Below are 14,651 nucleotides of genomic sequence, written 5' to 3'. Positions count from 1 at the left end.
ATTCTGCTTCCTCCTTCCTGTTCATAGTCAACGTTCAAAATTAGTCTCGGAAGTGTACGGTTTCCACATCTCTTTACGCTTTCTAATGAATGTCTCTTGAGACGCGTCTCACGTGACACCCATTTTTCAATTTAGGCTCCCCCATTTTTTTTTTTGTTCCTCCCTCAAAAGATTCAAAGGGCTGTGCCATTGCTTCTGAGGTTATGGGGGGGGGAGAGGGGAGGGCCCGAAAACAAATCATTTTACTGAAAAGCGTATAACCAACGCCTCTTTCTTCTGAGGTAGCGAAAGCCCATCAGACCGCCCATTTCGAGCCGTCTAACCGCCGCTCCTGAGCCCCCGCGGTTTAACGGCCTCCGAAGTCTCCCCCCCCCCCACATACTCCGCTTGGTTTTCTCACCCACTTCCGCATCGTAGAGGAAGCGGCCGTTGCCGTCCTGCGAGGGAAGGACGACCCAAAAACAAGCGGGGCAGCCAATGAGGGCGCGCCGTGGAGGGGGGCCGTTCTGCGCAGGCGCGCAGCCCTGGTTTATGCTAATGTTGTTGATATTCTGGAGCTTCCGAGCGGACTGTCTTTTCTCTCGCTGCCCGGGTTTCCCCTCGTAGAAGTGGGAAGGCTGAGCGGTCTCCTTCCTCCACCCTGGCCCTGCCCCTCGGAAAGGGGAGGGGGCTGAGCCGAGGGGGCGGGCGGGGGGTGGAGAAGCGGGACGGTCGGAGGCATCCCCTGCCCATGAGGGCCTGATGGAAAACACAAAGGATCTGGTGAGTGAGCTTCCCGCAAGCCCCGGCCGATGGGGGCAGAGCGGAGGAGGTCCGGCCGTTGGGAGGAGAGGGCGAGCCGACGGGCGCCTCGGGCGAGACTGACAGGGCAGCGGCTCTTCCCACCGAACACCCCCGCCCCCCGCCGGACCCAAGAGTGGGGAAGTCGGGAAGGAACTCCCCTGGCTGGGTGGCCTCCTCCGGGCTGCCCCAACCCTCTTTTAGCCCTGCCGAGGGTTCCTCTCCGGGCTCCCCTTTGCCTGCCTTCTTTCTCACGCGCACCTCGGCTCCTAAACCTTCTGGCGGTGCAGCCTTTTCAAGCCTGTTTTCCGGGTTTGCACAACGTTGTCCCGCCCGGAGAAAGCAGCCGTGTGTGTGTGTGTCTCCTATTCCTCTCTCCCAAGGCAGGGAAGCAAAAACAAAAACCAGCCCTGTGGTGAAGTTGTTTACGCCGTGTAAAATTCCACCAGGAGGTTGATCACTTGGAGGGTGTGTGTGTTTCTCCCCCCACCCCGTGTGCTTGAAGGGAGCAGTTCCTTTCTTTTTTTTTGCGTGGGGGTGGGGAGACATAGCTGAAATAGGAGCAGCAATATTATGGTCAGAAAAAGTGGTCCGAGAGATGAGGAAGTGGGTGGTGGAGGAGGTCCTAACATTTGCAGCAAACAGGCTTTGGAGGGAAATGTACACAGTGCTAGGCAAATAGCAGCCGGTTGCATTTTTTTCCCTGTGCTTTGTTGGGCTTGTCTGTGGTTTGGGAAAACCGAAAGTGATACCCAGAGAATGCAAAAAAAAAATAAAAAAAAATGGAGAGTGGGGTTGTAAGCTAATTTGAATGTCACAATTTGTGGAATAGTAATAGTCTCCATAATATGGCTCTTAGGGAAAAGAGAAACCTAATAATTTTAGGAAGACGAATTCAGTTTTTTTTTAAAAAAAACTTTTTAAACTAAATGAATGAGGAAGGCCTAGGTTCATCCACAACTAAATTAAAATGACCCCAAACTACAATACACCGCTTTTTAAATATAAATATGGGACATTAGAAGAAAATGGTCAAATGTAAAGATACGTTGTATGTTGGCCATAGGCTACTTTCATTATGTGTTAAATTTGGAGCTTTTTGAGAGCAGAATGAGTTTTCCTGAATTTTATTTGCTAGTTTCAATTCAGTGCTGAATTTAGTGTATGGCTGTATATAAAGTACTTTGACATATTCATTAGACAAGATGTAATATGTCAACACAGGTTTCTCAACATATGTAGAAAAGGGCAGCTACATAAAAGTATAATTTCTTTTACCTTGATCAATGTAGCCTTGGTTTCGTTGACATTAAATTACATTTATTTCTCACTTTCCTCAGCTTGTTTTCTTTTTCATTAAGTGCTCTGTATAAGCTTGTTTACCATTTGAATGTGTAAACTGTTCAGTTATGTCTTTTCTTATTCAAAATAGTCTTAAGAGTTTATAAGCATAAGTTTCTCTTTTCAAAGACTCAACACAGATTACTAGCATGGTCCCCTCTGGTTGTTGTCACAGTATTTCAAAATATTTCAGGAGGAGGAATTTTATCTTGGAAATTGTCTTCCTCAATAAAAAATTAATGGGAAATTAACTTTTCTGAAACAATTTGTCAACATTTTCCAATTATAAATATCCGAGGATACTTGATTAATATAACTGATCTATATCACTGATTAATATAAATTGTTATGAACCAAATATGCATTTACAGTTAACTCCATAAATGTTTGTAATGGATTTAGATTTTTCAGAAGATGGAGTTGTAAAAAAAGTTTCATTGATTATAGGACATAGTGAAAGTCTTTGATAGTGGTTATCTAAATACAATGCTAAGTCAAGGTCTTTTAGGCATAATTTGTTTATCAAGGTCATTTTAAGCCAAAACTCCGTTTAATATTTTTCCACTTTATTACTATGGAGAAAATAGAATAATGTATATATGTTTATTTATTTAAAATATTTATTGAATTTTATTTTATTGAAATTAGTAATATTATCTGTATTATCTGTAATATCTGTAAAGTTGTTTTTTATATTTTATTCAGAAGATTTATAAGAAACTATTCTGCAAATGTCTATCATAAAATAAAGTCTCAGTAATTCCAGGATTAGGATCTTTAAAATCAATAGTAAACATATAATAGTTATAAAGTGAGTCTCTTCATAGTAACAGATTATTTTATCAGTGTTCAAATAATACCTTGTTGATGTTGCCATTCATGTTAAGTGATCATTTAGTTCAAGACATTTGAGCAGTATTAGGAATTATTTTCTTGTTTTAGGTGCCCTCCCCCCAAATGCATTCCATTTATGACTAAAAATAGAACAATCTACCCAGTTTTTTCATATTTACAAATGTTCAAGTGATCTGAAAGAGCATTATTCAAGATAAGGCAAGAGAGACATGAAATTGTACTATGTTTCCCATTAGCAATAATGTTTTCCCAATTTTATGCAGTACAGTAGAGATACTTATCAAATGGTCACTTTCAAAAGGTACCACTGAATTGACTGCAGGGGGAGCAGATGTATGGAATATTGCAAGAACCTAGCATGTCCCAAAGCTGTTCAGTATTTATTTACATGTAACAATTGGAGTGATTATGTAGAATGTATTTTATAGTGTAATCAATATTTGGATGACGGATTTTTGTTGCAGCTGTTCTATTTCTATTGCAGCTGTTTCAGGAGCAAAATGTAACTCATGAAAGCTTGTATAATTTTGGGCTCCAAAAGGGTTAGTTTATTAAAATTGAATTTAAACAGAGGTGTGAAAAAGAAATGTTCTTAGTTTTGTGAAAAACTCTGGACTTCCTGGTCCAGTTTTCTTATCTGTAAAACAATTTCATTCAGTGCTTCACTAATGGAACTTACTATTATTTTCACTTATGCCTCCATTAATCTTTCAAAGTTCCCATCCAATTAGATCAAATGTGAATATGATATGGAGAGGTACAAAAGCAATTTCATTTTATGTGTGGATATCATTCCTTCAGCGGTGGATACTACTGGATGCAACTCTAAATATCCTTTTATTTCTATACTTAAGATATTATTTTGCGCTGTTTTGATATATGAAATATCTGGAATGAATTTTCCTAAAAAAGTCTTTCTGAATAATTCTAGTGGCATAGAAGCCACATTCATGCAGGTTTTTAAGTTTTATGATACTTGCATGTTTCATTCTGTCAGTTGCCATGGCGATGTTTCTATGGCAAATTGTCAACTTTATGAGAGTAGTTTAAACTCTCTGAAAGAGAAACATTTCAGAAGCTCGTGATTTAGTGATTAGCAGAATCAGAACCCTAGAGATTGTGAAGAATATAAATGATAACTTTTTGGGAGTTGGTTTTTCTCGATTTCTAGTGGAAATTGAGAATTTTGTTTTAAAAGCCATCTGGAAAATGGTGGAAAAGAAGGCTTTAGGCACAGTTTTAGTGAGGTGGTAGCTTGTGGAGTTTTGTCATATGACTTCAAGTGTGACTGATTTTCTGATCTGGAGGAAAGGCATTAATTGAAATCTTTTAAAGTAAGAGGCAGAATGACTAGCACAATTAGCCCTCCTCCCTTAAGAAGCCTTTTCAGCCCCCTAAATTTGTAACAACAAAGGATCATAAATCTTTGAATTGCATAGGTTTTGTATTGGGAGTTAAATGAAAAGAAATCCATGAATATCAGGAAAAAAATTTCATCGCTCTTCCAATTTTCAGGAACTTATTTTCTCCCACAGCCACATTATAGTGATTACCTAATTTGATTCATTAACCTCTCTATGATATTTTGGAGAAGAGATGACTGGAGAGGCTATAATATGGAGCTAGGACCAGGGAAGTTGGCTTTCCATATAGTTTATTAAATTGATGCGGTATTTTATATACTTTTTTTTATAACAAAGCCCTTTGTTACTTTCTTTTGAGATCTGCAGTAGAAGAAAGGATATCAATAATAAATAGTAATTTTTCATGTTCAAAATAATTTCCTTGGGTTAAAGCCCATACATAAAATTTGAAAAGCCACATTGTGGATTCTTTTTCTCAATATAACCTTTGCAACATTTTATTTGTTCTTCTAACTCTTGGTGAGGGGAATGTGTAGCTTTCTAGTATTGCTAAAATCTAATTCCTATTCCTAAACTGTAATTCCAAATGCCAATAAGCCCAGTGATGAAGGATGGAAACTATAGCTGAACAACATTTGCAGTGTCACAAGTTTCTCCAGTCTACATAATGACTTGCTTGCTTCAATGATTGGGATTGTGTATATATGCAGTGCCATTTAAAAGAGGAAGTTGCATATGTGTTTAATATTAGCTTGTTAAATTGTTGCAATATTTTGTCCACGTCTTTTTATTCAGCTACCTCAATAGTTTCTGCTTTTTTCATTTTAGACTGAACATCCTTCAAGGTCAGAAAGGAAGAGACGTGATTCATTCGGGATGTTCGATGGCTATGATAGCTGCAGTGAGGATACAAGTAGTAGCTCCAGTTCTGATGAAAGTGAAGAGGAGGTTCCTCCCTTACCTTCCAATCTCCCAATAATCAAGAACAATGGGCAGGTTTACACTTATCCAGATGGCAAATCTGGCATGGGTGAGTGCAAATACAATAGATTTTTCAATGGAGTGTTCAGTCAAGCAGATTATTAACAGCACTGCTCTTAGGTTCATTCTTCTTATTTGAATCAGAAACCAAAGATTATGGGTTTTGTGTATGTTTTACAAAAAAAGGAGAAATTTGTTAATGCTGGAATGTTCCTTGTTAGCATTAAATTACTATCAAAATATTTGTAATATTATACATATGAACTACTAAATGTACACACATTTATTTTTATACAACATTTAGACTTTGTTTGCTATTAGGATAATTCTGATATATTATTGTTTTATCTGGACATGTGAAGATGGATTCAAATTGAAAATGTTAACAGAAGCCATAGTAGTCTTTATGAAGAAATTTAGGACCATAAATGTTTTTTTATTTTATTTTTACCAAGCTTGGTCCAGATTTTATTTTCCTTTGTGAATGAATATATACAAATATACTAAGCCCAATAGGGAGATTGGCTGGCTTTGATCTATATTTGGAAAAAATGGAAAGACTTTATTAAAATGTGTGGGATCGGGTAACCAACTTTTCATACAACAAGGCATAATTTCATGGCAGAGTAAACTGTTCTATTATTTTATATTCAAGTGTCCTAACAAAATATTACTTTTGGCTTTATGAGATAAAGTACTGTATAATGCCTACCAAATTTAATTTTTAACATTATAGTTTACTTCCCATAGAAAAGCTGTTTAAAAATTGTGTATTTTGCTGCTTTAATAAGCAGGACATAAATGCCATAAATGAGACAGTGACTGATAGATGTTCACAAAATGTACTGTGTATACTGTTGCTTAGATGAGCTGGACAGCCACACAAACTGAATAAATAATACAGTAGTTGTTTAATTAGTGCCATATGTTGTTTCACTGTTTAAACTAGTTTTCACAATAAATTAAGAAACACGTTATAACAATATTGTAAGCTTGACAGGCAAATTACAAAACTGCTTATATTGCAAGAAATAACATCTGAAAAATTCAAAAATATCTGAATGTTTGAAAATGTTTGTTTGCAAATATTGTCTAGTCTCGAGCGGAAATAAAACTATCTGAGTCTGAAGTCTACAAGGAAAGTAGTAAAAGTCAAGAAAGATTAATCTGGCATCTGCAAGATTAAAAATACACAAATTAATGCTTAATACAATTCTTGAAGGAAAGGGTATGTTTATGTGTATGATATAGTACTACCATCTATGTGATCTGCAGAGTGAACCTACATTTAACACACAGTTATCTTTTTTCTCATTAGCTACCTGTGAAATGTGTGGGATGGTTGGTGTCAGAGATGCCTTTTACTCCAAGACCAAGCGTTTCTGCAGTGTTTCCTGCTCAAGAAGCTACTCATCGAACTCTAAGAAGGCCAGCATTCTGGCCAGACTTCAGGTAACGGTACAGTCACAAATTTTATTACCTTTACTATATAAAGTGTTATATAAGTGTTAAGATATATTATGGTTCAGATTAATATATAGCAAACAATGGATTTTCATTGTAACAGAAATATTAATAAATTAAAAGAGTAGTCCAAAAGTCTGAATCAAGCACGGTTTCCAGCTGTAGCCATCAAAAGACCCCCTGTAAAAATCACATGGAAGGTACAAACATGTGAACTTTCTTACTTCATCCCTAAGAACTGAATTCAATTGTACACAATGAGCATTCTAAGATAACTGCAGAGAAACAGATTCCTGGAGGGGTTGCTGAATCCTTCTTTATAACGCACAATCCTTTGGCCATCACTGCATCCTGTCAAAAACATAAAGGTCTTGTTGTTTGTTTCTTTATATAAAGTTTACATAACTCTCAGTAGGGTTTATAATAGAACTTCATAAAAAAACATTAATACAGAATTTAAAAATATATATAATAGCGAGATCCACCACCCATAGCAAAAGCATGGTTTTAATTGCCTTTTGAAAGGCAAAAAAGGATATCTCCTTGTACTTAATGAGACAAGTTATTTCATAGTAAGAGGCCTGCCCTAGGGAAGTATGCCTTTTGGCCACTGTTTCTTTTGCCTCGTGGAGAGGGGGGGACCCTCAGCAACCCAGCTCTGGATGAATACATAGAATACGATTTGTAAATACCTGTAAGCATTCTAGTAATTTATGTATTTATTATTACATTTCTATGCCACCCATCTCACTGATCAGCAACTATTAATTGTCCTCTGATATCACAATAGATTTTCTTCTTCATTATTATATGAACGTTTCATCTTCTGATATTTTTATATCAACATTTTTTTAAACAGTTTGGGTGATTTATAATAATTATATACCTCTTGATTACTCTGGGGAGTTTACAAGTAAAAACAAATGAAACCAAGAACAAAAGATGGCAAAGATAACAAAAAACGTACAAGAATGAAGAAGAAATCGGCCCAAGAAATAAATAAAAAAAGGCTTCAATTGCTCCTGCTAATGGCCTGAATATTAAAGCAATATATATATATAATATATATATATATATATATATATATATATATATATATATATAGAGAGAGAGAGAGAGAGAGAGAGAGAGAGAGAGAGAGAGAGAGAGAGAGGGAGGGAGGGAGGGAGGGAGGGAGGGAGGGAGGGAGGGAGGGAGGGAGGGAGAGGTCTTCAAGGCTTTTCAAAGCAACAGGATAAAACCCATCCATGGAGGAGCCTCATTCTAGAGGACAGTTTTTGTTTCTAGGGTTACAATATACAGCAGGGCTGTCAAACTCACAGCCTGTGGGCCGGATGCGTCATGCTCTGGCCATGCCCCTGCCCAGTTTAGCAAAGGGGAAAAAAGTCCTGATACGTCAAGTGATGCTGTCATGATGATGCAAATTTGACACCCCTGATGTACAGAATTGTTTAATCAAAGGAACTAGTGTAGTGTGCAAACCCTGCTATATTAAATTGGCTGAGCAGATACTATGGGAGACAGGCAGTCTCTTAAGTAACCAGGCCTGGGCTAATTAGGGATTTATAGGTAATGACCAGCACCTTGAACTGGTGCCTGAAAGCAAACTAGCAACCAGCATAGCTTGCAAAGCAAAGGTATTACCTGGGTTTTCAGAGGCATGCCCATCACTGCCCCATGCCATTGCATTCTGGACTAATTGAAACTTCCAGGGGGTCTTCAATAGGACCCTCCTGTGGGAGGATCAGGGTGTAAGTGATATCTAAAGTGCCTCCCTATCTAGGAATCTGATATCTTTTTTACAGTATTTCTAGCTCCATGGGCCATATTCCACTACATAAATATGCAAGCACTCTGTATACCAGTATTACATAAGTACATAACAACACTACACTACTGATTTTTAAAAAAATACTTCAGGTTTTCAGTCTGTTTTCTAAAAATGTTATCGGTGGAATTATTTATTTTTCAGTATTGACGTATTTAAAAGTGATTTTCTCTAAGCTTCCAAACTCTGATTTAGATTTAAAAATGTCTCTGCATTTCTTAGCCTCCTTGCATGTAACCTCATTGAACATTTCCTGAATTACAAAGTCAACATTTGCCATGACAAGACTTAGGTTTATGTAATCTTGCTGAACAGGAATAAAGATATGCACATAAAAGTTATTTCTGATCTTCCAAAGCATTGTGTTAAAATAAAACTCTTAGTATTTTAATTTAGTTACTTACCTTCAAATTATGTCCTAAATAAGTGTAGCTAGTTAGGATCTAACTTCCTCAATTATCCAATGCTATACTGGAATTTATTTAGCCCATTGTGGCAGAGTTTCAATGTTGCATCCAAATGTATGTCATGGTTTTGCATAAACAATGAATCTAAACATAGAGAACATATAAATTTAGTTATACCAAAGAGAACAAATATGTTCTGTTTGCCTATCTGCATGCTTACACTAATAAGTCCCAATAAATTCAGTTAGATTTCACTTACTCCTAAATAGGTGTGCATACAAATTTTCATTTTACCGTTTAGCAGCAAACTAGTGTGATTAATTTCTGCAAGTTTTCTTAAATATCCCCTTCTGACAAATACTGCATTTGTATTACAATGATTGCAATAAATGTGATATACATAACAGTGTGTTCATTCAATGTATGGGTGACTCAGGTTGGAGGAATCTAATTACTAGTTCAATGTCTGCTCCTTGGCAGAGTGAATGAGAAAATTGCTTTTCTGTTCAGTTATCCAAATATATTTTATCAATTTCAATAAAAAATAATGAGTATGTCTATGTTGAGATTATCTCTAAACAATACAACTAATTTTAACAGCATGTTTAGGATAGTATTCTAGGAAGAAGAATGTAAAATGATTTTGACTGACATAGGCCTATTGCTGCATTAAACATTCTAGTACAGAGAATTCCAATGTATTTTCAACTATAATTGTTAGGTTTGAAAGATCAGGAAAGTTCATTTTTACTCTCATCTGAATCTTTATTCTGGATGGAACTGGCACTAATTAATCATGCAGCTAGATCAGAAGGGAAATGAACACAACAATTGAAGACTTTTTAATGTGGGAAAAGAATATCACTCAACCATCTCACAGCTCTACACTAATGACCTGATCTCTCTCTATCCCATACAATTGTTGATAGCATCTCTTGATTCTCCCCCTTCTCACTGGGTTTGTTGCACCCAGGTTAAGACAACTGATAGAGGAAAATAGCACCACTGACTGAAATAACTGCAGGAATAATTAGTACATTATCTTCAAGAAACAAAGTGGCATTTATTTACCCAATTCTTAAACGATATTGCATTGATCAGTCTTGTAGCATGTGAAAAATCTCCTGTATTTTCTCCAGATGATATTCCCATTTTTGGCATGGCAGAACTATTATTTGTTACATTTTTTAAAAAGTCTAAATTAATATCAAAATAGCAGTTGCTAGACTCTTTTGCAGATGGTTTGGAAAGGCAAATTGAATAATCCTGAAAATATGGGATACTGTTTAAGTAATTTATCTCTGAATGTAAATGTTTTTCTATCAAATTTTTGTCATAAATTTTCATTGCTATAAATTGATAACAAATAAAATTGGAAAACAAAAGTGTTTGCTTTATTCAGTAGAATCACTGCTTCAAAAATTTGTGTTGCATTTTTGAAAAGAACCTTATTTAGCTCTTGTTGTTTCAGGGAAAACCTCCGACTAAGAAGGCTAAAGTGTTACAAAAACAACCTTTAGTTGCTAAATTAGCTGCATATGCTCAATACCAAGCAACGGTACAGAACCAGTCAAAGACTAAAACAGGTAACATTGTTATTAACCATCATCAAGTAACAATTATGGGTAAAATTTCCCCAATTTTGTAATGGAGGGAATAACCTCCTAAAGATTGATTAGATTAAAAATATACAGTATATTCCAGGAAATTGAAGGAAGCATGCTAAAATTCCTTATCTGAGCCTTTGCTAAAATATCCAGCAGAAAATATCCTTGGTAGTTGAGTTCTTAGGTTTTATTATTGGCCTTTTAGCTACATCAAAGGTTGGAAAAACATTTTCACCAAATAGATTGGGAGAAGAACTTACAGAAGTGTATCTGTCCTGATCTAATATCTATCCTATATACTTTGGCAATATGCCTGCATTTGTGTCGGTCACTGTTGTGCATCTGGTCTATATCAGATGGCTATATTTCTTTGATCAGATAAGTTACTTTGATGGAGAATCTCTTATGTAACCCACCATATTCCTCAGTACACCATGACTTTTCAGACAAATTTTGAAGAATTTCTCCCAATGCTGCCATTCTGTAATTTTTCTAACAGATTGAAAATAAATATATATTACTTATATATAGGGAAAACAATAAAGACCAATGCTTCTGTGCTCCTTTCATGTAATACATTTTGTACCTTGCTTATTATTGTTGCTAAATGTAGTAATTCTCATCCTAGCATCTGTTCCAGTGGAAGGTTTCAATTGGGGCAACTATATCAATAGCAATAGTTTCACAGCAGCTCCTGTGAATTGTTTTAAACATGTAAGTATATTATTTTTAATTTACCATTATTTTCATTAAGGAATAATGAAAAAACAACGCACTGTTCAAGCGTTCCTTTTAACCTATGTCTTAGATATGTACAGAATTAAAGCTCATAATATTAATTATACAGATGTGGACTTTCCCCTAACTGAAGTTGATAGTCTAAATTAAATTGCAGTCCAAACTTCCTTAATCATCTAAATTGCAATCTTCAAATCCAAATAAGTTCTCTGCTGTTCAGTTTATGTAGTGGCTGTCATAATTTCAGTGACAATTTTTTGAAGACGTTTTAGAGATGGTGCTTAAGATCCTGTGTACTTGATCCTAGGTAGCTTTGGTGCCAAGTTTCCTTCGATAAATTTTTTGTAGTCCCCTTATGTACAAAACAGAGCTTTACATTTTTCCTCAGAAGCAGGTGGAGTTCAGAACAAGCATGTTTTTCAGGTTGATTTTGCAAGAAGGAACACGTTACAGTAAGCTACTCTCTCATTAGTAAGGCGTGTTTATATAATAGACTGCATAATTTTAAAGTTCTCATTTTCCATTAATGGGGATTAAGAATAAACTTGTTTTAGTAGATACTTGGCTGATCCATCTAGTAAAGTTGCTTTTGGAGTTAACCTAAGTGGTCCCTTAAAAAATGTAATGGTTGGATTTAGAGTTCCTCCTGTAAGCAGTAGAGAAATGATTGGTTTTGGAAATACCCTATTGAAGGACTGGACATATGGCTAGAACAGTAGGGAAGGAGGGAATTAAAGATAGTTGCTCCTGCTGAATCAAAACGAGTTTTCAATTAATGAGAAGCATATTCAGCATTAGTGTTCCTTCGGCTTACAGATACAAGCATTCAATGTTTCCTTTGCACAGCATACCGGGCTAGTTTGACCAGAAACAAAACAAACCATGCAGGCAGTTTTAAAGTATGGAATGACACCTGAAAACACACACACATTTGTGTGTGATATTTTTACCTCCCAACAGCTCATCACCTCATACTTGTAGTACATTGTGGCTGCTAGGTGAGACGTTGTTAACACATAACAATAAGTAAAAGATAAAATAACAATATTTGCGATTTAATGCAGTCTCACTATTAAGGAAGCATAATGGCAATTAAGACCATTTTTGCCATTGTAATAGTTTGTTGATGTTACCTGCCACCATATTCTGTCTCCTTGTGTCAATTTGCTTTGTCATGCATGTGTCATGAAAATTTCATGCAACCAAAATAACCAGTGTGGCCTCTGCAACTGATAGGATGACTATCTTTCTGACTAGTTAGCTTTGATTTTCAGCTATAATTCAAATCTTTAAAAATTGAAATGGAATTATCCTATGGAATTTCTTTAGTAATAATGTCCATTAAGGAGGGTGGGATATAGAGTAAAATATGTATAGGGTCTGATTATACCCCTACCATCAACTTTATTTTTCTATAATTTCTTCTGTGGCAGACCATATAGAAGGATCTTGAAAAAGAGTTTTCAGAAACAAGAAAAGTATATCCAAGCTGCATTCCAAGGATCTGAGCCATTAGAACAGAGAATCCTAGGGCTGAAAGGGACCTCACAGATCTTTTATTCTAGGAGTGTCAAACTGGCGACCTGCGGGCCAGATGCATCACGTGCAGGCCACGCCCGCCCTGGCTCCGCAAAGACAAAAAAGTTGCGATACGTCACAATATGTGACGCGATCGAGTTTGACCCCCGTGTTCTAGTCCAATCTCCTGTTCAAGGCAGGAGCTTTATACCATCCGAGTCGAATGGTTGTCCAGTCTAGTTTTAGATCTCCACAGATATTCCAGTTGTACTTGGGGTACAGGATATGTTTCAACAATAGCTCCATGTTTTTGTATGTTTCATTCATATGTGAAGCATAACCAACAGGTACTATACATTACCTTGTGTAAAAACAGAAACTTTCTATAAAACGGTATGTGATAGGGTAAATTACAAGTTATTAGCAGCCAACAATCTATAAGATACATCTAAAAGCATTCAGGAAGCAAAGTCTTTGTTGTCCAGTGTTAAGAAATCAGAGTTGCAGAGCTGAGCTAACTTGCAGCTAGCATCTTTTAGGAAAGTGCAGCCTTGGAAAATCATTCCAAAGGGCAGGGGCCACCACAGAAGGATCCCAGAAGATAACTTCATTTCAATGAAGGAATCTGGAGTTTGCTTTCTCCATTAGAACAGATGGCATGGGTAGGTGCACCAGATATTTATATTGGGTGTATTTTCTCCTTTATTTGTATTTTTTGTGTTAACAATTAAGGGCTTCTTTTAAAAATATTCATACCATAATTTCAAATGTCGCTTCTGAAATTTTTTTTTGTAAGGTTTATTGATGTTTGTTTCACTAGTTTGCAGTTTGAGCCATATGGCTTCTACATAACATCAACCTGTGGAGATGATAGTAGGGGTCCAAAATAAATTACTAAATTTTAGAATAAAAACATTATAAATTGATGCAAAGCTCACAGACTTTAATGCACTATAAAAGAATAACTTTTACATGGCATAATATTCCTTTGCTAAAATTTATTCCTGCCACCCGTGTTTGGAGAAGGGATATCGCTTCAGAAATCACTTCAGGAACCAGCTAACCCATGCACTTTTCAGTCATTTTGTTTAAAATGTTAAAAAGTAACTGGCAAAGCAAATAACACTAAACTGGGCAGAAAAACTTCAAAGCAGCAGTAAACGGTTGGCAGTTAAAATTAACAGCAAGAGTAACTTCAAAATAGTCTCTGTGTAAGTCAGGAGAATATCATTATTTCTACTTGTGTACTATGCATGTCCCTTCACTAGATATTTTGCAGTTTATTCCAATGTCAATCACTACCAAACAGATGGTATTGTTTTAAATTCCAATTTCTGACTGAAAATATTTTCAAATGCTTATTATAGCTGTTTCATATTTTAGACATGGCATTTTCTACTAAAAATGGCATGTTTTAAATTTAAAATAGTTTAGTTCAAAATGTTTTCTACAGGAAAGATACATAAATAACATTATCAGAGTATGACTAAATATTTAACTAGTAAAACGAATGACTTTTGCATAAGTAATATAGAGAAGCTTTATTGGTAACTAATTTAAAATGGACTTAGATACAATATAACTATGCACCCAGAATTGAGCATTTGTAAAAGAGTATTTTGAGACACTGCATTCACTAAGAATTGAAAACGACTTGATGACACATCATCCATTCGAGATAATTTCATTTCCTATGTGCTTATTATTTGAATACTTTTAACATTTATTATTTACCATTAACCTCTAGTGTGTTTTAGTCTTGTTTGTG

General features: G+C 36.0%; 1 protein-coding gene across 4 annotated transcripts in view; it reads left to right on the top strand.

Moving 5' to 3' along the window:
* Window positions 1-698: 698 nt before the first annotated feature.
* Window positions 699-14,651, top strand: part of MBTD1 (mbt domain containing 1) — a 50,110-nt gene continuing 36,157 nt past the window's right edge. For 3 of the 4 annotated variants that reach the window (XM_070937616.1, XM_070937615.1, XM_070937613.1), the window contains exons 1-5: window positions 699-762; window positions 5,169-5,370; window positions 6,640-6,779; window positions 10,492-10,606; window positions 11,256-11,341. In XM_070937616.1, coding sequence (XP_070793717.1) covers window positions 742-762; window positions 5,169-5,370; window positions 6,640-6,779; window positions 10,492-10,606; window positions 11,256-11,341 — 564 coding nt within the window. In that variant the 5' untranslated portion in view covers window positions 699-741. The remainder of the gene's footprint in view (window positions 763-5,168; window positions 5,371-6,639; window positions 6,780-10,491; window positions 10,607-11,255; window positions 11,342-14,651) is intronic. The other variant, XM_070937614.1, reaches the window with a different exon arrangement.

Source organism: Pituophis catenifer, unplaced genomic scaffold (genome assembly GCF_029215685.1).
Source record: "Pituophis catenifer annectens isolate HBS135680 unplaced genomic scaffold, rPitCat1.0.hap2 SCAF_2, whole genome shotgun sequence".
NCBI lineage: Eukaryota > Metazoa > Chordata > Lepidosauria > Squamata > Colubridae > Pituophis > Pituophis catenifer.
The sequence above is the reverse complement of the archived record's forward strand: the minus strand, read 5'-3'. Positions and strand labels throughout refer to the sequence as shown.